The sequence below is a fragment of the Mobula hypostoma genome, chromosome 5 (assembly GCF_963921235.1).
Source record: "Mobula hypostoma chromosome 5, sMobHyp1.1, whole genome shotgun sequence".
Lineage (NCBI taxonomy): Eukaryota > Metazoa > Chordata > Chondrichthyes > Myliobatiformes > Myliobatidae > Mobula > Mobula hypostoma.
The window spans coordinates 13,803,068-13,830,553 of NC_086101.1; the positions used below are offsets into that span (position 1 = coordinate 13,803,068).

At 43.9% G+C, this 27,486-nt stretch overlaps 1 protein-coding gene across 5 annotated transcripts in view; it reads right to left on the bottom strand.

Annotated features, from left to right (window-relative positions):
- Positions 1–5,042: 5,042 nt before the first annotated feature.
- Positions 5,043–27,486, bottom strand: part of nfkbil1 (nuclear factor of kappa light polypeptide gene enhancer in B-cells inhibitor-like 1) — a 39,366-nt gene continuing 16,922 nt past the window's right edge. For 4 of the 5 annotated variants that reach the window (XM_063048068.1, XM_063048065.1, XM_063048066.1 and 1 more), the window contains 3 exons: positions 25,405–25,517; positions 15,862–16,021; positions 5,044–7,008 (listed from right to left, as the gene is read on the bottom strand). In XM_063048068.1, the coding sequence (XP_062904138.1) occupies positions 6,476–7,008; positions 15,862–16,021; positions 25,405–25,517 (806 nt within the window). In that variant the 3' untranslated portion in view covers positions 5,044–6,475. Of the gene's footprint in view, positions 7,009–15,861; positions 16,022–25,404; positions 25,518–27,486 lie in introns of all 5 variants that reach the window. The other variant, XM_063048067.1, reaches the window with a different exon arrangement.

Here is a 27,486-nt window from a genome sequence, read left to right on the forward strand (position 1 = left end):
GGACCGAAGGTGGACTAACCGCCCTGAAAAGGATGCAACATGTTCCCCCACCAGAGGTGCTACCCCTCCCTGACACCCCATACACTGAAGGTATACACACACAAAATGCTGGAGGAACTCATACATTATCTGTGAAGAGGTACAAGGAGCCAATGTTTCAGGCCTAGTCCCTCCATCAAGACTAGAAGGGGAGAAGCCAGAACTTCTTGAAAGTGGGTTCCCTCCCATATCCCAAAGACAGCTGGTAGCTAAACTGATGGTATAGAGATTTAAGTTCCAAAGGGCAGAGGTGGCAGGAGGAGAAATGTTTTAAACCAATAGATATCTGGATCTAGATATAGGATACAAATCCAATATTATTCTTCAAAATGGTACTGCATAAATACTTTACATGCAAAGGCCAGAAGAGCGAGGAGGTGACACTACCTTTGTAAGAGCCAGTGCAGTCTACATTGTCAGACTATCCACCTCCTGTGTCACATTACTGACCTCTTGAGGCTGTTAATACTGAAAATGGATGGGGTGGTCAGATCCAAATGAATAAATATATTGTCTGTTAAGATTCATATTCTCCTCTCTGTGCTTCCCCTATGACACCTTGCCTCTATTAATGAGGCTTTTGACTGCTTGCTGTGGGTGGTGGGAACAATAGGAAGGAGAGATGGTGGGGAAACAACACAATACACAGTGGTTCATGGGGTATGGGGGAAGAGGAGGACAAGAGGACTTAAAGTGTGTGGGGATACAACCTTACAGGGTGGTACAGTGATGCAGTGGTAGAGCTGCCTCACAGCTCCGGTGACCCAGGTTCTATCCTGACCTCACGTTCCACCTACGAAGTCTGTACATTCTTCTTGTGACTGTGTAAGTTTCCTCTCACATCCCAAGGACATGCAGTTTGGTAAGTAATTATCTGCTGTAAATTGTCTGTCGAATGTAAGTCAATGGTAGAGTCTGAGTGGTGGAGAGATGGAGAGAATGGGATTAGCCATTAATTCATCCAGCATGAAAACAAACCCTTCAGTCTAACATCCATGCCATCCGAGGTGTCTTCCTGGGCTGATTTTATTTGGCTCCTGCATTTGGCCTACATCTCTCCAAACTTTTCCTATCCATATACCCATTCAAATGTCTTTTAAACACGGTAAATGCACCCACCCAGCACCTGATTTAGTTTATACTTAGTGAATGGAAAATCCTCCAAAAAGTAGAGGATACAGTCCAGTCCAGTCCATTGCAAGTAAAGCCCTCCCCACCACTGAGCGCATCTACACAAAATGTTGTCATAGAAAAGCAGCATCTGTCATCAGGAACCCCCAACACCCAGGCTATGCTCTCTTCTCACTGCTGCCAACAGGAAGAAGGTAAAGGAACAGTTATTACCCTTCAACCATCAGGCTCTCGATTCAAAGGGGATAGATAGCTTAACTCAATTTCACTTGCCCCATCATTGAATATTCCCAGAACCTATGGACTCCCTTTCAAGATCTCTTCATCTCATGTCCTCTATATTGTTAATTAATTAATTATTATTCTTTCTTTTAGTACAGTATTTGCACATTTTGTTGTCCTTCGCACACTGGGTGAATGCCTAAGTTGGTGCAGTCTTTCTTTGATTCTATTATTGTTATTTTATTATGCATTTATTGAGTATGCCCACAAGAAAATTAATCTCAGGGTTGTATATGGTGACATATGCACTTTGTTAATAAATTTACTTTGAACTTATGAAATTTGAAATGGCTAAGGATTGATACAGACTGGGCCGGCAGCAGGGACTGTTTTCACTACTGTACAACTCCATAAAATTAATATATGAAGGTATCAACTTTACCTTAAAAGGGCGAACTGGAAAACCTGGAAGCCAAACAAGGAGGAAACCATCCATGGTTTCTGCAAGTTTTGCCAAGATCCTGAAGAAATACCAGATTAATACCATCCACAAATCTGTAATATGCTCAAGTCACAGCATCTATGGGTCAAAAATTACCTGGGACCGAGGACGGCTTGAACTTATAGGATTCCCAATGAATGCAGAGCAGCATATAATCAGCCTGGTGAGACTCATGGTGGAAATCTGCATTAAAAAGCACAGGTGGTGTATCCGTTTGGGTTAACCAGAGAAATCAGCAGTAGCAGAGCATTGCATTCACAGTGGTCATAGTATTGACTTGGCACAAAACTACTGTGCCAAGCCAGTGGCTTTTGGGACTGCCTTGTGAAGAAAGCCATTGAAATAAAATGACAGGAAAGTAATTTTAATAAAGACAAAGGTCTTGCTCCAAGAAAGAACTGGAATCCAATTATAAACAAGGTGGCACAGCGGAAACTTGATTGGATGAAAACTAACCAATCAGGCAGAATGGATGATGGGGGTATAAACACTACCGAACTAGATATGCTCAGGCATCATTCCCAATGAAGATGGCAGCGTTTGTCATCGAATGTCAGCTAAACTTACTACCTGTACCTGACTGGAAGTCTAAGAGTTTATCCGTCATGTACGCCAGGAAAGCACTAGATCCTTTTCCATACATTGTTTTGTAGATGGTATTAGACAAAAATACTGTGTGTGGTTCTTCTGCATAATCAGTTGAAAGTCCAATATAATTAAAGTGGAGCCAAAAAAAACAAGATGCTGTAGGAATTCAGTGGGTCAGGCAGCATCTGTGGAGGGAAATGGACAGTCAAGTCCCAAAAATCTTGGCTGTTCATTTCCATCCACAGATGCCGCCTAGCCAACTGAGTTTCTCCAGCATCCTAGGATTTTTTTTTTGCTCCAAATACCAGCATCTGCAGTCTCATGTCTCCACAATTAAAGTGGAACATGATTTATTGGCGGTTAATTCATGACTCTGGTTATAGATGAATAGGTGGGGCAGGGCAGATGGAGGAAAAATGGGATCATTTGGACTTCTCTATCAACCTTCATGCAATGAGATTCAAGCAGAATAGCGCACCCTTGCTTCTTAAGCACAGGGGCAATTGTGAAGCGAGATACAAGACTGCAAGTGCCAGAATCTGGATCTGCCAGAGGAACTCAGCGGATCAAGCAGCATCTGTGGAAGGAAAGGAATTGTCAACATTTTGGGTCAAATCCCTGCAACAGCACAGTCATGGAGGTTTTTGTTCAAACAAAGGTTTATTCACTAAAACACCATACAATAATCTGAGCTTCATAAACTATTTACATTTTCAAATTAAAATACGATTATTACTATCTACAAGCCCGGGGGGTCCACCTTTTTTGGAAATCCCCCATTGTGCCCACACATACCGTGTGCTCCTTCTCCAAGGTATGTACATAGCCCTAGAAGAAGGGCAACACTTGGCTGACTACTGCTTTTTGGACTGGTGAATGGCCAGCTTGACAAGGCTCAGGAGCAAACCAACCAGGAGATGTCTCAAGTGGCCTTCTCCCCTTTGTACTGGATGAATGTAATTCAGGAGTGTGGGGTTGCAGTGTAACCAAAAGTTGAGGAACAGCCCCATCAAATATTCAAATAGAGACTGCAATGTCTCAGATTCCATGTACACTTACTCATCCCGGCCAAGGAAAGGATAGATGGCTGAGAAGTCAGTAAACTGACTAAAAAATCTGTTGCATGGCACTGCTCTATACAACACTTTTCATCCCAGTCCACTATGTACAGGGAGAAAGACCCCTGCATAAAGAGACATCCACTGAGAACCTCTCTTATAAAGGGTTTTGACACTGATGATCAAAGGTTTAATGTAACTGCACAAGGGAACCAGGCAGGGCTGAAAAATTATCTTATGAGATGACTACCTATGATGTGAAATGTATTCACCAGAGAAATTCCACAGCAATGCCCAAAAAATGGAACAGAAAGGCAATGAAAAAGTACAGAAAGACTAGGGGAAAACACCCATATATCAGTTCCAAGCACAGGCTCAAAGGTTAATAAGAAAACTGAAAGGGTAGCTGATAAAGAAAGTTTAATTTCACTACGCACATTTCACAGGTCAATATCCTCTCCTCCCAATGAATCAGGGCGGACTCATGCTAATGTTGATCAGCACCTGCCAGCTTGTACTCCTCCTCCCACCTTCTAGCTTCTACTTTCTTCCTTCCCAGTCCCGATGTTGGGTCTCAGCCTAAACTATTGACTGTTTGTTCCCCTTCAGAGATGCTGCCTGACCTGCTGAGCTCTTCCAGGAATTTGTGTGTGTTACTCTGGATTTTCCAGCATCTGTAGGATCTCATGTTTCTCAAATACCTCCAGCTGCTCCTGACCGTTCTGAGCTGAGGGTCCTACTTCCCAAAGTCAAAAACAGATGCATCTTGTTTGTTGCCAGATCACAACTTATAAACAAGTTTCCCCAGCTCCGGGAGTTTGGACCATCACAGGGCAGCCTCAATGCTCCAGGTAAATAGACAGCGCTCTCTGGAGGAAGGATGTATATTTACAATGCACCTCTTGTGCAGTCAGGGTGACTGACATGCTTCACAGTGATTCAAATCCTGAAGGCAGCCACTGTTGTAACATGGGAAAATGCAAAGGCCAGTTCATGGCTAGCAAGCTCCCCCAAAGAGCAAAGTGAGAGTGCCCAGATAATCGCTTTTAGGGATGTTTGTAGATAGAGGGAGAACTATGGATTCAGAAAACTGGGGGTGGGATGACTGAAGGAAGAGAAAGTTATTAACATTCACCCAGTGGAATAGAACAGTACAGCACAGTACAGGCCCTTCCACCCACAATGTTGTGCCGACCCTTAAACCCTGCCTCCCATATAAACCCCCCCCCACCTTAAATTCCTCCATATACCTGTCCAGTGGTCTCTTAAATTTCACTGAAATAGCCCACCATCCAAACGATGGCACTCTACCCTCAGTCTATAGTTTGATCTGAAAATCCTGTAAAACCTAAAACCAAAAACCATCCATCACCCAATCAGTCAGAAGAGATATTGGAAGAGGTCCAAAACTGTACATCTCCCTGGGTTCTCAGACAATAAACAGGGACATTTATTTTCTACTGGATCACAAGAAACAAGAAATTCCCATTTCTCCCCCCCCCCCCACCCCCTGAGACTCTGGTACCATGAGCTTTCTCCCACCTTTCCAGGTAACAGCAGACTTTAGAGGTCAGAATGAACAAATCAGTCACATTCCAGAAAGAACCATGAAAGAAAATCCAAGGACCAAAAACTCATCAGAGGAAGGTGAAATTATTTTTTTCTTAATTGCATGACATCTCGTAACTAGGAAGAGGATGGTCAGAACTGTGGCGGTCTAGGATATGATAAGACATCATTTAATATCGAAGTACTGTCACCACACATCAGGACATATTTAGTAGTGATAGAGACAATACAGAAAATATTTATCGGGGGAACAAACAAACCTGCTTGTAGGAGATTTGACCAGTTTGAGTGGCATCTGTGGGGGAATAGAATTGTCAAAGCTGGAATTTGAAGACTTTTCCTCCACAGATGCTGTTTGGCCCATTGAATTCCTCCAGCAGACATCTTGTTGCTCCAGATTCCAGCACTGTTTGTCTCATGTCTCTGAGATCCATCACAAAGTTGCTTGGAATGGACAGCTTCAGTTAAAGGAAAACACTAGATAGGCTGGGTTTATACTCATAGCAATGGTGAAGGGTGAAGAATGACCTTATAGAGGTTTATAATATTATTAGGAGCATCGATAGGATGGATAGTCTTTAGCACAGGGCAGTGAAGACTATAACTAGAGGGCACAGTATTAAGGTGAGAGGGGAGAAATTTAAAAGATCTGAGGGGTAGATTTTTCCCATACAGAGGATGCTAAATATCTGACAAGAGGCCAGAACAGATGGTGGAAAGCACATGCAATTACAACAGTTAAAAGGCATTTGGACAAGTAGTCAAGCATATTGTCAGGAACAATGCAATGGAAAAAGCTTAGCTACATCACAGGTATGTGGGTTCAGATAAAACACAAACATAAATTGTACAAAACAGTAATAACTGTCCAAAACTAGTCCTTAGTGCAAAGAAACCACGATCAGACAAGTCCATGGTAGTGCAAGAGGCGCTCCATAGTGTTCTGTTGTTGAAGTTACGGTTTGGTTGTGCAGTTCAGTTCAAGAACCTGACGATTGTAGGAACAGAGCTGTTCCTGAAACTGGTGGGGTGACACTTCAGGCTTCTGTACCTCTGCCCGATGGCGACAGTGTGGCCCTCTAAGTGGGAGATCTTTGATAAATAATGCCACCTTCCTGAGGCAGCAGTTCCTGTCGATGATGGGGAGTGGGGGGAAGAGTTGGATAGGAAAGGAATGTAGGACTCAGGCGGCCTGAAAGTAGATAGGAACTCTGACATTGTCAAAATGGGCTGTTCATGTTCTGAACAATTTAATGACTAGGTTTGGCCCAATGAAACATGACATCCTTAGCTGATGAAAACACAACAGCGGCGAAGCTCCTGCTCCATGATGGAGATGGGGAATGGGAAGGGGGGGCTGATGGTTTTAGCGGATGCTGTCGGCTAGCCTGTTGAGAGCCTGTGAGAGGGCCATCACAGTGTCGAGGACCCGCTGTCGGTCGGCCTCCAGCAGCCGACCTCCGCACCTCTGTGCGAAGCGATCGGGGTGCCAGACCACCTGCTGCTGCCTCAGGTAGCGACGGAAGGTGCCTGGCTGGCTCCGGTCCACCCCGTGCAGGATCACCCCCACCATGTCGTCCACCGTGCCCCGCGGGTCGGGCCAGGGGATGTCGGAATAGGCGAGCAGGCTGCCCCCCACCCCACTGAACACCTCGGCGCAACCCTGCTCGTAGCGCTGCTTGCGGCTGCCTGCCAGCTCTTCTGCCTTTCGGGCGCCACGTTCCAGATACTGCCGGTGCTCCTCCTCCAGCCGCCGCTGTAGCCCCCCATCCTGCTCCATTTGGGGTCTCCTCCTCTGGCTTCCCTTTGCCTGGGCACGTTTCGCCGCATACTCTCTCGCCAGTCGGTCGGCCCACTCGTCATACGTCTGTGGCTCAGCATCTGGCAGGGAGTAATCCTCTTTATCAGAGAGGAAAAGACTGTTATTAAGTTTGTAGCGGACACTAACACATTGATAGTATATTATAAAATAGACTTTTGACCTCACAATCTAACTTGTTACGGCCTTGCACATTATCGTTTACCTGCACTCTGTAGCTTTTACACTTCATTCTGTTTTGTTATTGTTTTACCTTATTCCAGCTCAATGCACTGTGCAATGATTTGATCGGTACGAACTGAAGGTGGCCATTGGTATTTACAGCGGGAGCTTGATTAGCTATCTAAGTGGACCAAGAAATGGCAAGTGGGGTTTAATTTGCACAAGTGCTAGATGTTGTAATTTGGGAAGACAAATCTAGGTAGGGCTTTCACGGTGAACAGCAGAACCTTAGGGAGTGTTGCAGAACAGCTGCCTCCTACCAGGATGCTCTAAGTGGACACATTATTGGTTGATGGGAGGAAGCAGATGGGGTTGGTAGAAGTTTACTACTTTGGACTGGGGTCCCATGACCAGAATGGGCCCATTGTTGTTCAGCATATATGGTCAATCTGAATGAGCACATACAAGAAAAGGTTAACAAGTCTGCAGTGACAATTAAGGTAGGCAATGTTATTGACAGTGATGATGGTAATCAGGATTTAAAGTGGGATGATGATCAGCTGCGTAAGTGGGGTGAGGAATGGCAAGTCAGGTTTACTTCAGACCAGAGCGAGGTATTGTATTTTGGGATAACAAATGAGGGTAGGACATCCACAGTGAATAGCAGGGCCCTGGGGAGTGTTGTAGAACAGAGGGACCTAAAAGCACTGGTACATGATTCCCTGGAAGTGGTATTGCGGGCAGAAAGGGTAGTGAAAAGCTTTTGGCACTCTGGCCTTCATCACTCAGGCTGTCATATTGGTAGTTGTACAAGATGGTCCTAACACCACATTGGGAATATTGTGTTCCAGTTTGGTCATCTTGCTATTGGAAATATGCCATTAAGCTGGAAGAAATGCGAAGGACATTGCCAGAAATGGAGGGACTAAATGGAGGTTGAGCAAGTTACCTCCTTTCACATTGGAGCATCGGAGAATGAGAGGTGATTTATTTAAGGTGCATAATGTCATTAGGGACAATGTGCAGTCTTATTCCCACAGTTGAGAAATCAAGAACTAGAGGGTTATAGGTTTTAGATGAGAGGGGAGAGATTTAACAGGAATCTGAGGAGAAATATTTCATCCAGAGTGTTGTCAGTATTTAGAATAAGCTGCCAGAGGATGTTGTTGTGGTAGGTGCTGTACAGTAACGAGACATTTAAAAAGTACTTGGATAGGAAAGATTTAGAGGGTTATGGGCCAAGTGGGACTAGCTTAGATGGGAATCAGGTGGCCTGAGGGGCCTGTTTCTTTGCTGTTTGCCTCTATAGTTGAGAGTGAGAGAGTCCTACAGTATTGGAACAGGCCCCTTGGCCCAACTGGTCCATGTCAAGCAACATTTCCTCTTACTCTGTCCATTCCTTCCTGGTTTTCAGGGAGAAGCTTTCCGTAGTCACACCCATTGATATGTGGTACCCCTTCAACTCCAACACTATCCTGACTTGGATATATTCCTTCACTATTGCTGAGCCTGAACCCTGGAGCTCCCTCTACACCGGAACAATGCGGAAGCTCAGTCATTAGTTGCATTCTTGACTGAGATTTGGGTGGGAGAGGAATGTGTGTACACCTTAAGATACATGAGCAGAATTAGGCCCTTTGAATCATGATTGATTTACTTTTCAACCCCATTCTCCCACCTTCTGCCTGTCACCCTTAACACAAATACCAGGAGGGTGGAGCTTAGGCAAGATGGCGCTAAATGGCAATTCCTTTGCTTACATTATTGGAAACAGCTCTATTTCCATCTTTAATATCTCTATTTTTCCCTTTCAAGGTTCTTTTGAAGACCCTGACCTGGAGATACATACTGACTTTGGTTCTTCGCGGGAATGGGACCCGCTCTCAGGGTTTCATGACTGGCCGTTTTCCAACATGCCAAGGGTGTGGCCTAAGAGTTCGGCTCACCTTTGGAGGCCTAGGATCTTGGGGCTCTGGAGACGGGTGGATCAAAGGTTGGTGTCCCAACAGACCGGTGCGCTGTGGGAGCCAGGAGATCTTTGGCTGTGTGCCCAGAGACCTGAGATCTTCGGGCGCAGAGCTTGGAAAAAAGTGACGCAACGGACTTTTAACATCCTAAACCAGCTCCCCTCTCGCTGTGAAACGGAGACATCTCTTTCTCTCTTACTAGGGACAGAGCATGCCTGTGGTATGTTGAATACTGGGTGAACGCGTAGTCTTTGGAGTACTGCAAGTCTGTGTCTTTGCTGTATGCTTGAGTGCTCAGTGGCGGGTGCCGATGCTTTATTTTGCCGATGGGGGTGGGGGAGGAATCGTTGATTGCTGCTGTTTATGCGCGAGAGGGAGGGGAACTGGGGGGGGGGGTCTTTGAGATTCTAACATTTAACTGTCGTTCATTCTTTGGGGGCACTTCTGTTTTCATGGATAGTTGCAAAGAAAAAGCATTTCAGGATGTATACAGTATACATTTCTCTGACATTAAATGTACCTTTGAAACCTTTGAACCAAGACGCTAACGATTCCTATTTAATTATACCCAATGACTTGGACTCCACAGCCCTCAGTGGTACAGATGTCCCCCGCTTTTCGAACGTTCGCTTTACGAAACCTCACTGTTACGAATTAATTAGCATGTTTATTTCGACTTTTTTCTTAAAGATGTGCTGGGTGCGTCCCGGCTACCGCTGCACCCCTGTGTGCTTCGCGGCAATGTATCCGTCGGCAGCCCGGAGGGTGGGGGCCACTGCACCACCCCAATCTGCGATGACTCAGCCTAACACACCATCATCAGTGTGCTCGGCACTGTCCCGATTCCAGTAAGTGATACTAAACTGTACATACATTATTTCTACTTTATATCGGCTGTGTATTTTTACGCGTTATTTGGTATGATTTGGCAGCTTCATAGCTTAAAGGTTACTGGACAGGGTGTTTTTGCCAACAGCGCTTGCGTGAGATTTTCGCTATGGAGAACAGTGCCAGCAATGATTGTGGAAAAGTATTTCTACTTTATATAGGCTGTGTATTTATCATACCATTCCTGCTTTTAGTATATGTTACTGTTATTTTGGGTTTTATGTGTTATTTGGCATGATTTGGTAGGTTATTTTTGGGTCTGCGAATGCTCACAAAATTTTCCCATATAAATGGTAATTGCTTCTTCGCTTTACGACATTTCGGCTTACGAACCGTTTCATAGGAACACTCTACCTTCGGATGGCGGGGGAAACCTGTAATAGATTCCACAGACTCACCACCCTCTGGCTGAAGAAGCTTTAAAGAGCCATCCCTTTACACTGATGCTGTGCTCTCAGATTCCAGACTCTCCTACTGATGAAAGATTAGTAGTATAATAAAGACATCCTCTTAATGCCCACTCTACCCAGGACTTCAGTATTCATTGGGTTTTAATGAGATCCCTCACGTCGTCCTGAATTCTGTTGCGTATGGGCCTAGGGCAACAAACCTTGGGTGGAAATTCCACAAATGAATCTCATTCAGGCTAAGACACTCATTGCAAGTCCATCTCCACTGCGTTTCCCACTGAGGATGCCTGCCCTCTGCAGCCTGTTTCTAGGGAAACAGACCGAGACAAACTTTGACTGATGATAGAAAATCATCAACACATGTAGATAGGGTGGTAAAGGCGGCCAATGGCATTCTTGCCTTTGTTGCTCAGGATACTGAGTACAGGAATTGGGAAGTCGTGTTGAAAAATCTTGGCGAGGCCACACTTGGAGTATTGTGCGTAGTGTTTGGTTGCCCCATTACAGGATGAACGTGGAGGCTTTGGAGAGGGTGCAGAAGAGATTTACAACACCACTTCATGGATTCACAAACATAAGAATATCCGCAGATGCTGGAAATCCAATGCAACACATGTAAAATGCTGGAGAAAACCAGGTCATGCAGCATCTAGGAGAACAGCAAATCCTGTCCTGATGAAGGGTCTCGGCCCGAAACCTCAACTGTTTGCTCTTTTCCATAGACCTGCTGAGTTCCGACAGCATCTTGTGTGTCTGTTACTTCATGGATGAGCTAGTATTAACTTGTAATGAGAGGCTGGACAAACTTGTATTGTTTTTCTCTGGGGAATCAGAGGCTGACAAGAGGTTTATAAAATTATGAATGACATTGATAGGGTGGAGATAGGGTTTTCCCCCAGGGTTGGTAATACTAGAAGATATTGTTTAACAGTAAGGGAGGGATAGCTTAAGGAAGATGTGTAAGGCAATTTATTTTTAAAAAACAGAGAGTGGTCGTTACCTGGAATGCACTGCCAGGGATGACGTGGAATTAGGCATGATACTGGCATTTAAGAGACATTTAGACAGGCATGTGAACAGGGTGGATGAGAAGCAAACTTATCACGTGTAGCTTTACTTTAATTCGTCATCATAGGCGGCACAGATATCATAGGCCAAAGTGCCTGTTCCTGCACTGCACCACGCAACTTGGCGAAAAATGCTGACACTTACTGGCGTTCCTGTGTAGGATGACTGTAAGGGAATGTGAAGGACACATGGAAACTCAGTGCAGCCAACGCAAAGGCTCTGTAGTGGAAAGACTACAGTCACTCAGGGTTTGGGTCCTTTACAGCAGCCTCCCACATGATTCATAGGTTCATTGCTCAAACAGAAAATAGGCGTGGCATTGATTCACTCTAAAAGAATGGTAGCAACAAATGCAAGGGGCAGCATGTCCCAATAACAATCCCAACAATTATGAAGAGTGAGAAACAAATTGCTGGAGGAGCTCAACAGGTTGAGCAGCATTTCAGGAGGACAAGAAACAATCAACATTTTTGGGACTGACGAATTTCAACGCCCATTGTAAGTTGCTTCAAGTAGGTAGGTAGGTGGTGGAACCTGTGGGGAGATGATGGGAACGTGTCTACAAAAGTTTGCAAGGAATGGTATGAGGAAAACTCTATTTACCATATCTGGGCCTCACAATTTTCTGAAGCCCCTTATCAGGGGTGAATAAAAATAGATAAACTATGAGTAAAGTATATTATTGAAACCAAAAACATTGTCTGCGCCCATCCATTCCAATGGCCATAAGGTATCAACGAGCTCCAGTTTAGAATTAAGGTCAGTAACCAATTTCCCCCGGGATCAATAAAGTATGACTATGACTAAACAATTTGCAGTCAATATGCAACCAGGGAACACTGTGTTTGTTTCTGGTTGACTTATTAAGCAAGGGATCTGGAAACTTTATAGAGGGTGCAAAGGATATTCACCAGGATGCTGCCTGGATTAGAGAGCAAGTCTCCTGAGGAGCAGAATTACGCCATTCGGGCCATTAAGTCTGCTCCTGGGATCAGGGACAGGTAACTGCTCTCAATCCAGTCTTCGACCACCGGGTCAGATTGATAATTATTTTAAAAGTAATTCTGCATTTAAATGTGACTCATTACAATGACACACAATGTCAGCTGGCATGGTGTGTGCTGAAACTTTGTGTCACCCTTCATGCAATTACAGAATAAAGAGGAAGAATTAACCATTGAGTAATACATCATGGAAACAGGCCCTTCAGCTTAACTCATCCATGCCGTGTTGCCCAGTGAGTCATCTGCCCTTTGTACCTGATCCTTGTTCAAAAAACATCATGGGGGTTCATCTTCTACATCAGAGCTATTTTCCTGCACTATCCACATATCCCTTCATGGCTCGAAATCCGTTGGTTTCCATGTTGACTGAATACAAAGAATGAGCTGCCACAACTCTTCAAGTGCTAGACTGTATCCTGAATGACGAGATTGCTTGTGACAACAGTTAGGACAGCAGTTGGCAGGCAAGGCCTCCAATTCTACCCTCCACGATCTGAGATGAAGAAGTACTTTCCCCTAAATGATCCAAGGGTTCTCCCCTTCTCACCTGACAGCAAATTCCCCTTTCCCACAGGGCTGGAAACGAGGAAGGAATGCAAGACAGAGTCATGGAGGCAAACACAAGAGAGCACAAGTTATGAGCTATGATTCCCTGCCACCAGCAACATAAGGCAGGCTTGATGGACTCGCTTGTTTGATACCAGTCACATTCAACTGCTGGTAAATAGCAAGGTGGGGGACTTTCTGATGATGGGTAAGCCCCCTCGGTATTCTGGAAATGACTGCCTTGAACGCTTTCCTTTTGTGTATTGACACAGATTTCTCCTCAGCTTCTGCAGGTCCCTGAATTTTGAGGATACATTTTAAAAAGTTTGTAGAATTACCACCCTGACTAGGGGTTATGTTTGGACTTTCTGGGGAAAGTGTGAGTGTGCAATGGAACCGAATCATGCTTACAGTAAATTTCAAGGTTCTATCATGTCCGCACTTTGAACAGAGTAGCAGCTGGTAGAGCTGTTGCCTCACAGCTCCAGAGACCCAGCTCCAATCCCTGATGCTGACATTGACCCTCGTGGAGTTTGCACTTCCTCCTCGTAACTGTGTGTGTTTCCACTGGGGTCTCTGGCTTCCTCCCACACCCCAAGAATGTGTGGGTTGCTCACTGTAAAATTGTCGCTTGTTGAACCAGAGAACCCACAGCACAATACAGGCCATTCGGCCCACAAAGCTGTGCCGAACATGTCCTTACCTTAGATATTACCTAGGCTTGCCCGTAGCCCTCTATTTTCCTGAGCTCCATGTACCTGTCCAGGAGTCTCTTGAAAGACCCTATCATATCCGCCTCCACCACCGTCGCTGGCAGCCCATTCCATGTACTCACCACTCTCTGAGTAAAAAACTTAGCCCTGACATCTCATCTTAACCTACTTCCAAGCACCTTAAAACTGTGCCCTCTCGTGTAAGCCATTTCAGCCCTGGGGAAAAAGCCTCTGACCATCCACACGATCAACGCCTCTCATTATCTTATACACCTCTATCAGGTCACCTCTCATCCTCTGTCACCCCAAGGAGAAAAGGCCGAGTTCACTCAACCTATTCTCATAAAGCTTGCTCCCCAATCCAGACAACAATGTGTTGAGGAGAGGTGAATCTGGGGAAACGGATAGGCACGTGTGGACAATATGTCACAGGGAAAATAAAGTGATGAATGCTACTGCCAGCACAGACTTGATGGGCCCAAAGTACCTCTTCTTACAGAAAAAAAATGTAGAATTTGAGAGGATCAATAGGGTAGACTGCAGGAGATTTAATGAGAATCTCAAGGGGACCTTTGTCACCCAAACAGCTGCACGTACCGGGAATACAAAACAGTGTGCAAGTAGAGTTGCTGACACCACTTATCAAGTGTCCAGAGCAGGGGTTCCCGACCTTTCTTATGCCATGGACCTCTATCATTAAAGCAAGGGGTCTGTGGACCGCAGGTTGGGGACCCATGGTAGAGAAAATACTTGAATCATTTAAACATGAATGACTATAGGCAATGTGCTGGGAGATTTGATTAATATATCACCTCAGTTTTTCTCTCTTCTGATTGTTCACCCCTCTCTTTTTGCACAATTAATTTAATTTAATTTTCCTCTTTTACTTGTTATTGTAACTTATGGATTTTATTGTTATGTATTACTGCTGCAAAACAACAAATTTCACGACATACGCCAGAGATATTAAATCTGGCCAGTGTGGGTATGGTGGGACAAATGGCCAGTTTCTATGCAGTATGACGTGATGACTATGACTTTCACCAGTCCTGATGAAGAGTCTTGGCCCAAAACATTAACTGTATACTCTTTTCCATAGACGCTGCCCAGCCTGCTTAGTTCCTCCAGTATTTTGTGTGTGTGTTACTGTAAGTGTGTTGCACCCCAGTGTATTCCTTCCCCTCCTCTACTGCTGACCCAAGGTCCTACTGAGATCTGATACCATTCTCCTTGGAGCAGAGAAGGGTTTATGTTGGGTAGAGCAAATGGTAAATTACGGAGGAATACATAACCAGCAGATAGGGACATAGGTTGTTCACAAAAAGTTCAAGAGTGAAAGGTGGAACTGAATACAACAAGGAGTGTGTGAGCTGAGCAACACAAAAAGATAGTTAAACACAGGAAGAAGAAAAGGTGACAGTGATAGGGTGGGAAGAGGTTTGCATGAAATAAAATCACTAGCATATACTGGGCGAGCCTAATTGTCTGATATTGTGTTATAAATACTGTACATTTGCACAGCTTTAAGGTGTGCTAGCTGCCTGGAATAGGCTGCCAAGGGTGGCGATGGAAGCAGATACAATAAAATCATTAAAAGGCCTGGATAGAGTGGATGTAGACAACAAATTTCCAATAGTGGAGAATCTAAGACCAGAGGGCACAGCCTCAGAATAGAAGGCCATCCTTTTCAAACAAAGTTGAGAGGGAATTTCTTTAGTCTTAAGGTGGTGAATTGGTGGAATTCAATGCCACAGATGGGTGTGAAGGCCAAGTTACTGGGTATAATTAAAGCAGCGGTTGCAAGGTTTTTGATTAGTAAGGGTGTCAAAGGTTATGGAGAGAAGGCAGGAGAATGGGATGAAAAGGAAAAAATAAATCAGCCATGATGTAATGGCTGAGCAGACTTGATGGGCCAAATAGCCTAATTCTTCTCCAATGTCTTATGGCATTCAAGAGGCTCTTAGATAGGCATGTGAATTTGCAGGAAATGGAGGAATATGGACCATGTGCAGATAGAAGGGATTAGTTTAAGCTGACATTATGAGCTGCACTGTTCTATGTTCTGTTTGGCGCGTGGTGGAAACTGATGGTACATTCCTCCAGACCACACTCCATGGGCTCAGTCTAACATACTCCATTGTTCCATAGTCATTACCACAAATAATCTGCTCTCACCTTCGTAACGACCGCAGTTCTGGTAGAATTCATCCTCACATTCACCAAACAGCTTGCAATACCACTCCCTGTCAGCAATGTTCTTCTGTGTGTCAAAGGCCTGCTCTTCCGCCTGCACTGGATTGTCACTTGCCTCAACTACTTTTGTTCCAGGGTCCTGCTGAGAGGTTTGGAAAGTAGAAGTTTAGAAAGTAGAACTGTTGGGTGCAATAAGATTTGCTCCTTCAACAAACATTGATTATTTGTTAATACATATTGGAAAACCATAAGCAACAGCCTTACTTTTGCAGAGCAAACTAAGAGGTGCCACTGCCAGTTTTGTAGAATGGGCTCCTCCTGGTCTCATTGTATGGTCTGCTGTTAGATGTTTTACACAGAATAAATATTGGATAAGACACAGAGGAAGAGTAATTTACTTTCTTTACAGTTCTACTAATGTCACCATTTTCTTCACAGACACATCCCTCCCCACAATCTACAGCAGGCGCTGTCTCCAGAAGGCAACATCCATCATCACAGATCCCCACCAACCAGACCACGTTATCTTCTCACAGCTACCATTGGAAGCGTGAGGTCACACTCCACAAGGCATAAGAACAACGACACCCCTTCAACCATTCGGTTGTTGAACCACCGGACACAAACCTAATCACTACAGTCTGGCAATACTCAGACCACTTTGTACGTTATAATTTACACAGTACTGTGCAAAACTCATAGGCAAATATACAGTGGCATGCAAAAGTTTGGGCACCCCTGGTCAAAATTTCTGTTACTGTGAATAGCTAAGTAAAAGATGACCTGATTTCCAAAGGGCATAAAGTTAAAGATAACATATTTCTTTAATGTTTTAAGCAACATTACTTTTTTATTTCCATCTTTTACAGTTTCAAAATAACAAAAAAGGAAAAGGGCCCAAAGCAAAAGTTTGGGCACCCTGCAAGGCAGTACTTAGTAACACCCCCTTCGGCAAGTATCAGAGCTTGTAAGTGCTTTTTGTAGCCAGTTAAGAGTCTTTCAATTCTTGTTTGGGGGATTTTCACCCATTCTTCCTTGCAAAAGGCTTCTAGTTCTGTGAGATTCTTGGGCCATCTTGCATGCACTGCTCTTTTGAGGTCTATCCACAGATTTTCAATGATATTTAGGTCAGGGGACTGTGAGGACCATGTCAAAACCTTCAGCTTGCGCCTCGAGGTAGTCCATTGTGGATTTTGGGGTGTATTTAGGATCATTATCCTGTTGTAGAAGCCATCCTCTTTTCACCTTTGGCTTTTTTACAGACTGTATGATGTTTGCTTCCGGAATTTGCTGGTATTTAATTGAATTCATTCTTCCCTCTACCAGTGAAATGTTCCCCGTGCCACTGGCTGCAACACAAGCCCAAAGCATTATCGATCCACCCCCGTGCTTAATAGTTGGAGAGTTGTTCTTTTCATGAAATTCTGCACCCTTTTTTCTTCAAACATACCTTTGCTCATTGCAGCCAAAAAGTTCTATTTTAACTTCATCAGTCCACAGGACTTGTTTCCAAAATGCATCAGGCTTGTTTAGATTTTAACTGATGAAGTTAAAAAGCATTTACAAGCTGTGATAATTGCAAAAGGGGGTATTACTAAGTACTGCCATGCAGGGTGCCCAAACTTTTGTTTCAGGTCCTTCTTTTTTATTTTGAAACTGTAAAAGATGGAAATAAAATAGTTTTCTTGCTTAAAATAGTAAAGAAACGTGTCATCTTTAACTTTATGCCTTTTGGAAATCAGGTCATCTTTTACTCGCTTAGCTATTCACAGTAACAGAAATTTTGACCAGGGGTGCCCAAACTTTTGCATGCCACTGTATATAGCTCGGGAGTCTAAGACCTTTACTGAAGCAATTTTATGTGTTGCACTGTACTGCTGCCACAAAAAAAACCCAACAAATTTCATGACATGCGAATGATTCTTATATGGATCTCCTTTGTGGACTGAGAGTGGGAAGGGGACAGGGAGAATGAGAAGAGAGAGGGGAGGCAGTGGGAAGCACCAGAGGGACATTCTGTAATGACCAATGCACCAGTTGTTTGGAATCAATTGACCTTGCCTGGTATCTCAGGGCTGGGTGTATCTACACTGTGCCATCCCCCCCGGTCCGGCCACTTCTTCTCTACCAGCTGTCCCTCACCCCTCCCACAGTACTCTACCCTCACCATTCCCACCCGATTTACAAACACAAAACTGTGCAGAAGTCATGGCTGATCCTTTCTCCCCCTCCTCAACCCAATTCCTCATTCTCCTCATAACCTTTGATGCTATGTCCAATCAAGAACATACCAATCCCTGCCTTAAATACACCCAACGACTTGGCCGCCACAGCTGCCTGTGGTAACAAATTCCACAAATTCACCACACTCTGGCTAAAGAAATTTCTCTGCAACTCTGTCTTAAATGGATACCCCTCTATCCTTAATTTATGCCCTCTTGTCCTGGACTCTCCCACCATGGAAAATTCCTTTCCACATCTACCCTGTCTAGGCAACATTCAAAAGGTATTAATGAGATACTCACTCAACCTTCTAAATTCCAGCGAGTATAGATCCAGAGCCTTCAAATATTCCTTGTATGATAACCCTTTCATTCTGGGAATCATCCATGTGAACCGCCTTTGGATCCTCTTCAATGCCAGCACATCAGTTCTTTGATGAGGAGCTCAAAACTGTTCACAATGCTCAAGGTGAGGCCTTACCAGTGCCTTATAAAGCCTCAGCATCATCTTCCTGCTCTTGCATTCTGGACCTCTTGAAATGAATGCTAACATTGCATTTGCCTTCCTCACCAACAACTCTACCTGCAAGTCAACCTTTACGATATTCTGCATAAAACATAGAAACATAGAAAACCTGCAGCACAATATAGGCCCTTCGGCCCGCAAAGTTGTGTCATCATGTCCCCACCTTAGAAATTACTAGGCTTATGTACAGTCCTCTATTTTTCTAAGCTCCATGTACCTATCCAAAAGTCTCTTAAAAGACCCTATCGTATCTGCCTCCACCACCTTTGCCGGCAGCCCATTCCACGCACTCACCACTCTCTGAGTAAAAAACTTACCCCTGACATCTCTGTACCTACTCCCCAGCACCTTAAACCTGTGTCCTCTTGTGGTAACCATTTCAGCGCTGGAAAAAGCCTCTGACTATCCACACGATTAATGCTTCTCATCATCTTATACACCTCTATCTGGTCACATCTCGCCTTCCATCGCTCCAAGGAGAAAAGGCCGGGTTCACTCAACCTGTTTTCATAAGGCATGCTCCCCAATCCAGGCAACATCCTTGTAAATCTCCTCTGCATCCTTTCTATGGCGACCAGAACTGATCACAGTACTCCAAGCGGGGTCTGACCAGAGTCCTATATAGCCGTAACATTACCTCTCGGCTCTTAGACTCAATCCCACGCTTGATGAAGGCCAATGCACCGTATGCCTTCTTAACCACAGAGTCAACCTGCACAGCTGCTTTGAGCATCCTATGGACTCAGACCCCAAGATCCCTCTGATCCTCCACACTGCCAAGAGTCTTACCATTAATACGATATTCTGCCATCATATTTGACCTACCAAAATGAACCACTTCACACTTACCTGGGTTGAACTCCATCTGCCACTTCTCAGCCCAGCTTTGCAACCTATCAATGTCCCACTGGAAACTCTGACAGCCCTCCACACTAGCCACAACACCTCCAACCTTCGTGTCATCAGCAAACTTACTAACCCATTCCTCCACTTCCTCATCCAGGTTATTTATAAAAATCATGAAGAGCAAGGGTCCAGAACAGATCCCTGAGGCACACCACTGGTCATCGACCTCCGTACAGAATATGACCCGTCTACACCACTCTTTGCCTTCTGTGGGAAAGCCAGTTCTGGATCCATAAAGCAATGTCCCCTTGGATCACATGCCTCTTTACTTTCTCAATAAGCCTTGCATGGGGTACCTTATCAAATGTCTTACTGAAATCCATATACACTACACCTACTGCTCTTCCTTCATCAATGTGTTTAGTCACATCCTCAAAAAATTCTATCAGGCTCATAAGGCACGACCTGCCCTTGACAAAGCCATGCTGACTATTCCTAATCATATTATACCTCTCAGGATCTTCTCCATCAACTTACCAACCACTGAAGTAAGACTCACTGGTCTATAATTTCCTGGGCTATCTCTACTCCCTTTCTTGAATAAGGGAAAACATCTGCAACCCTTCAATCCTCTGGAAACTCTCCCGTCCCCATTGATGATTCAAAGATTACTGCCAGAGGCTCAGCAATCTCCTCCCTCGCCTCCTACAGTAGCCTGGGGTACATCTCATCCGGTCCCAGCAACTTATCCAACTTGATGCTTTCCAAAAGCTCCATCACATCCACTTTCTTAATATCTACGTGCTCAAGCTTTTCAGTCCGCTGCAAGTCATTACTATAATCACCAAGATCCTTTTCCATAGTGAGTACTGAAGTAAAGTATTCGTTAAGTACCTCTGCTATTTCCTTTGGTTCTATACACACTTTCCCACTGTCACACTTGATTGGTCCTATTCTTTCACCTCTTATCCTCTCACTCTTCACATACTTGTAGAATGCCTTGCGGTTTTCCTTAATCCTGTCCGCCAAGGCCTTCTCATGGCCCCTTCTGGCTCTGCTAATTTCCTTCTTAAGCTCCTTCCTGTTAGCCATATAATCTTCGAGATCTCTAACATTACCTAGCTCTCTGAATCTTTTGTAAGTTTTTCTTTTCTTCTTGACTAGATTTATTACAGCCTTTGTACACCACGGTTCCTGTACCCTACCATAACTTCCCTGTCTCATTGGAATGTACCTATGAAGAACTCCACAAAAATATCCCCTGAACATTTGCCACATTTCTTCCGTACTTTTCCCTGAGAACATCTGTTCCCAATTTCAGCTTCCAATTTCCAGTCTGATAGTCTCATAATTCCCCCTACTCCAATTAAACGCTTTTCTAACTTGCCTGTTCTTATCTCTCTCCAATGCTGTTGTAAAGGACATAGAATTATGATCACTATCACCAAAATGCTCTCCCACTGAGAGATCTGACACCTGACCAGGTTCATTTCCCAACACTAAATCAAGTACAGTCTTTCCTCTTGTAGGCTTATCTACCCATTGTGTCAAGAAACCTTGCTGAACACACCTGACAAACTCCATCCCATCTAAACCCCTTGCTCTAGGGAGATGCCAATCAATATTTGGGAAATTAAAATCTCCCATCACAACAACTCTGTTATTATTACACCTTTCCAGGATCTGTTTCCCTATCTGCTCCGCGATATCCCTGTTACTATTGGGCGGCCTATAAAAAACACCCAGTAACGTTATTGACCCCTTCCTGTTCCTAACTTCCACCCACAGAGACTCAGTAGACAATCCCTCCATGACGTCCACTTTTTTTGCAGCCGTGACTGCAAAAGGACTCTCAAGTTCCTTTGCTTCTGTGATTTTTGGGTTTTCTTCCTGTTTAGAAAATAGTCTGTACATTTATTTCTACTACCAAAGTGCATGACCATGCATTTTCCAACATGGTATTTCATTTGCCACTTTCCTGCTCATTCTCCTAATCTATCTAGTCCTTCTGCAGCCTACCTGTTTCCTCAACACTAAATGCTTATCCACAAATCTTTGTATCATCTGCAAACTTGGCAACAAAGATGATTCCATCAACTAAATCATTGATATACAGCATAAAAAGCAGTCCCAACACCAACCCCTGTGGAACACCACTCTCAGCCAACCAGACAAGTATCATTTTATTCCCACTCGCTGCTTCCTACTAATCAGCAAATGCTCTAAACATGTTAGTAACTTCCCTGTGCTACCATGGGCTCTTAACTTGGTAAGCAGCCTCATGTGTGATACCTTGTCAGATGCCTTCTGAAAATCCAAATATACAACATCCACTGCATCCCCTTGATCTATCCTACATAAAATCTCCTCAAAAAATTCCAACAGGTTTGTCAGGCAAAATTTTCCCTTAAAGAAACCATGCTAACTTTGTCTTATCTTGTCCTGTGTCAACAAGTACTCCATAACCTCACTCTTAACAACTGACTCCAACATCTTCCCAACCACTGAGGTTAAGCTAACTGGTCTATGATTTCCTTTCTGCTGTCTTTCTCCTTTCTTAAAGAGTGGAGTGACACTTGCAGTTTTCCAGTCCCTTGGCACCATGTCAGAGTACATTGATTTTTGAAAAGATCGTTGCTAATGCTTCCACAATCTTTCGTGCCACCTCTTTCATAACCCTAGGGTGAAGATCATCTGGTCCAGTGACTTATGTACCCTTAGGTCTTTCAGCTTTTTAAGCACTTCCTCTTATAATAGTAACTACACTCCCTTCTCTTCCATCATACACTACAACACCTGGCACACTGCTAGTGTCTTCCACAGTGAAGACTTGATACAAAATACTTACTTACTTCATCTAGCATCTCGCTGTCCTCATTACTATTTCTCCGGCCTCATTTTCTAGCAGTTCTATATCCACTCTCATCTCTCTCTCTCTATTTATTTATTTATACATACATACGTACTTGAAAAAGCTTTTACTATCCACTTTGACATTGTTTGCTATCTTACTTTCATATTTCATTTTTTCCCTTTCATTAATTTTTTGTTGCTCACTGTTGGTTTTTAAAAGCATCCCAATCCTCTACCTTCCCACTAATTTTTTCTTTGTTGTATGCCCTCTCTTTTGTTTTTACAGTAGCTTTGACTTCTGTTGTCAACCATGGTTGTTTTACTTTGCCATTTGAGTATTTCTTTGTTTTTCTGAATACATCTGTCCTGCATCTTCCTTATTTTTCCCAGAAACTCATGCCATTGCTGCTGTGCTGTCATCCCTGCCAGCAGCTCCTTCCAATTTACTTCGGCCAACTCCTCTCTCATACCATGGTAAATTCCTTTACACCACTGAAATACTACTTTCTCCCTATCAAATTTCAAGTTGAACTCAATCATATTGTAATCACTGCCTCCTAAGGGCTCTTTTACCTTAAGCTCCCTAATCACCTCCAATTCATTACATAACACCCAATTCAGTATAGCTGATCCCCTAGTATGCTCAATGACAAACTGCTCTAAAAAGCCATCCTGTAGGCATTGAACAAATTCACTCTTTTGGGATCCATTACCAACCTGATTTTCCCAATCGACCTGCGTGTTAAAATCTCCCAAGACTATCATAACATTGTCCTTTTGACATGCCTTTTCTTTTTCCTGTTGTAATCTGTGGTCCACATTCCAGCTAATGTTGGGAAGCCTGTAAATAACTGTCATCAGGGTCCTTTTACCCTTGCAGTTCCTTAACTCAACCCACAAGGATTCACCACCGATCCTATGTCACACTTTTCCACTGATTTGATACCATTCTTTACCAGCAGTGCCACGCCACCCCCTCTTCCTACCTTCTTATCCCTTCGATACAATGTGTAACCTTGGACATTCAGCTCCCAACTACAACCATCCTTCATCCACGATTCAGTGATGGCCACATCAAACCTGACAATCTGTAGTAGTGCAACAAGATCATTTACCTTATTCCTTATACTCTGTGCATAGAGATATAACATTTTGAGTGCTGTATTTGCTACTCTTTTTGATTTTGCATCCCTAATCCACTGATACTCACCTTTCTGGCTGCAATTTCGTCCTAACATCTGCCTGTCCTTTCTGACAGTCTGACCGCATCCCATTTTCGCTTTTTCACCATCCATCCCTTCATTCTGGTTCCCACCCACCCCCCATCAAATTGTTAAACCCTCCCCAACAGATCCAACACACCTGCCGGCAAGAATATTGGTCCCCCTCTAAGTCTTGTATGCCTTAGACTTTTGCACAGTAATGTAACTGAACAATGCTTTTTCTTGTGAATTCTGCTTATATGTTACTATGTGCCTGATGCTGCTACAAGGTTGTTCATTGCACCTATGCACATACGTGCTTGCGCATCTAACAATAAACTGAACTTCGACTTCAGAACTGTTTCATTGTATCTGGTCTGTGCTTTATTGTTGAATAAATCAATAGACAACAGACAATAGGTGCAGGAGTAGGCCCTTTGGCCCTTCGAGACAGCACCGCCATTCACTGTGATCATGGCTGATCATCCACAATCAGTATCCAGTTCCTGCTTTATCCCCATAACCTTTGATTCTGCTATCTTTAAGAGCTCTATCCATCTCTTTCTTGAAAGCACCTAGAGACTTGGCCTCCACAGCCTTCTGGGGCACAGCATTCCATATATCCACCACTCTCTGGGTGAAAAAGTTTTTCCTCAACTCCATTTTAAATGGCCTACCCTTTATTCTTAAACTGTGGCCTCTGGTTCTGGACTCACCCATCAGCGGGAACACGCTTCCTGCCTCCAGCGTGTCCAATCCCTTAATAATCTTATATGTTTCAGTAAGATCCCCTCACAGCCTTCTAAATTCCAGAGTATACAAGCCCAGTCGCTCCAATCTTTTGACATATGACAGTCCCACCATCCCGGGAATTAACCTTGTGAACCTACGCTGCACTCCTTCCATAGCAAGAATGTCCTTCTTCAAATTTGGAGACCAAAACTGCAGACAGTACTCCAGGTGTGGTCTCACCAGGGCCCTGGACAGCTGCAGAAGGACCTCTTTGCTCTTTTACTCAATTCCCCTTGTTATGAAGGCCAGCATGCCATTAGCTTTCTTCACTGCCTGCTGTACTTGCATGCTTGCTTTCAGTGACTGATGAACAAACGTTGTACAAGAACACCTAGATCTCGTCATACTTCCCCTTCTCCTAACTTGACTCCATTTAGATAATAATCTAAACGAACTTTCCTGTGTAAAATACCAAAGAAATGATTTGAAAATGATTTTAATCCCCTTGTGAAATTCCCCTTGTTAACTTTGATACTAAGGGAACTGTGGGATAAAGTGCACAGACAGAATGAAAGAAACACACAAAACTCAGCAAGTCAGGCAGAACCTAAAGAGGGAAATGGATAGTCGACATGTTGGGTCTTGATCTTGAAATGTTGACTGCTGAGGTGCCGAGACCCTCCTGCCGCATTCTGGGTGCTGCTCAGATTTCAGAAACTGCAGTCTCTCCTGTCACCATCAAAAGAACTGGGCTTCATAGTGGTACTTTATCGGACCCGCTGCCTCTTAGCTCCAGAAACCCAGGTTTAATTCTCATATCCAGTGCTGTCTGAATGGAGTTTGCACGTTGTCCCTTATACCATTTGGCATTCCTCAGGGTGTTCCAGCTTCATCTCACAAAATGTGCGGATTGGTGGGTAAATTACCCTTGCTGTGAAGGTGAGTGATTAGATCTGCCGGGGGGTGGGGGTAATTGATGGGGATGTGGGGAAAATAGAATCAGTGTAAAGACAATTACTTGATGGTTGGCATTGATGATGTCTGTTTTCATGCTGAATCCCTCTGAGAGAACTTCCATGTCCTAAGCTTCCAAATTCTGGTTAGCAAGTCTAGGGTAGCCCAGACCTTCAGAAACAGTAGTTACCTGATACGTCATCATTAATTTGAGTATTTCCCTTGGAGTGAGCCCATCCTCATTCAACACATCCATGGCAGCTGGGCAACACTTCCTTAAAGGCTCCACGAGATCCTCGTACACTGAGAAAGAACAAGACCATGTTACACCAGGCAGTAATACTCTTTCCTCTTTTACTGACACTGCTTCCGATCATTGCCAGATGTTGAAGGGTGTGAGAGAAGAGAAGTGAGTGCAGTAGCTATTACAAGGGAGAAGGTGCTCAAAAAGCTGAAAAACCTTTGGGTACATAAGTCATGCGAACCAGATGAACTGCACCCTAGGGTTATGAAAGAGGTAGCACTAGAGATTGTGGAAGCATTAGCAATGATCTTTCAAAAATCACTGGATTCTGGCATGGTGCCAGAGGATCGGAAAATTGCAAATGTCACTCCACTCTTTAAGAAAGGAAGAGGGCAGCAGAAAGGAAATTATAGATCAGTTAGCCTGACCTCAGTGGTTGGGAAGATGTTGTTGTCAATTGTTAAGGATGAGGTTATGGAGTATTTGATGACACAGGACAAGATAGGAAAAGTCAGCATTGTTTCCTTAAGGGAAAATCTTGCCTAATGAACCTGTTGGAATTCTTTGAGGAGATTACATGCAGGATAGATAAAGGGAGTGCAGTGGATGTTGTATATTTGGACTTTCAGAAAGCCTTTGACAAGGTGCCACACATGAGACTGCTTACCTAAGAGCCCATGGTATTACAAGAAAGTTACTGGCAAGGTTAGAACATTGGCTGATTGGTAAGAGGCAGAGACTGGGAAACAAATGATCCTTTTCTGGTTGGCTACCAGTGACTAGTGGTGTTCCGCAGGGATCGGTTTTGGGATTGCTTCTTTTTATGCTGTATATCAATGACTTAGACGATGGAATTATCTTTGTTGTCAAGTTTGCAGATGATACAAAGATTTGTGGAGGAGCACTTAGTGTTGAGGAAACAGGTAGGCTTCAGAAGGTCTTAGACAGATTAGGAGAATGGGCAAGAGAGTGGCAAATGAAATACAATGTTGTAAAATGCATGGTCATGCACTTTGGTAGTAGAAATAAATGTGCAGACTATTTTCGAGATGGGGAGAAAATCTAAAAATCTCAGATGCAAAGGCACTTGAGAATTCTTGTGCAGAACATCCTGAAAGGTTAATTTGCAGATAGAGTCAGTGGTGAGGAAGGCAAATGCAATGTCAGCATTCATTTCAAGAGGTCCAGAATACAAGAGCAGTGATGTGATGCTGAGGCTTTATAAGGCACTGCTGAGGCCTCACCTTGAGTATTGTGAACAGTTTTGGGCTCCTCATCTAAAAGACGTGCTGGCATTGGAGAGGGTTCAGAAGATATTCACAACGATGATTCCGAGCATGAAAGGACTATCACATGAGGAACGTTTAATAGCTGTGGTCTGTACCACTGGAATTTAATATGAGCGAGGATCTCATTGAAACCTTTCTAATGTTGAAAGGCCTAGACAGAGTACATGTGGAAAGATATTTTCCTATGGTGGGGGAGTCCATAACAAGAGGGCATAACTTTAGGATAGAAGGGCGTCCATTTAAAACAGTTGCGGAAATTTTTTTTAGCGAGAGGGTGGTGAATTTGTGGAATTTATTACCACAGGCAGCTGTGGAGGCCAGGTTGATGAGTGTATTTAAGATAGAGCATGATAGGTTCTTGATAGAACATGGCATCAAAGGTTATGGGGAGAAGGCCGGGGAGTGGGGCTGAGGAGAGGTAAAAAAGGATCAGCCATGATTGAATGGTGAAGCAGACTTGATGGGCCAAATAGCCTAATTCTGCTCCTATGATTATGGTCTAGACCCTATGGTGCAAGAGCAATACCTAGGACATGTGGATACATATTTGGATAGGAAAGAGTAGAGAGATGTGGGCCTAATGCAAGCAAGTGGGATTAATGTAGACAGACATCATGGTTGGCATGGGCGAGTTGAGCACATTTCTGTGCCCTGAATTAAGGCCATGTATCCTTAAAGCTTACAGAGTTCAATAGGTGTAACTTTTTTAAAAGCTCATTTAAAGTATGTTGGAGATTTA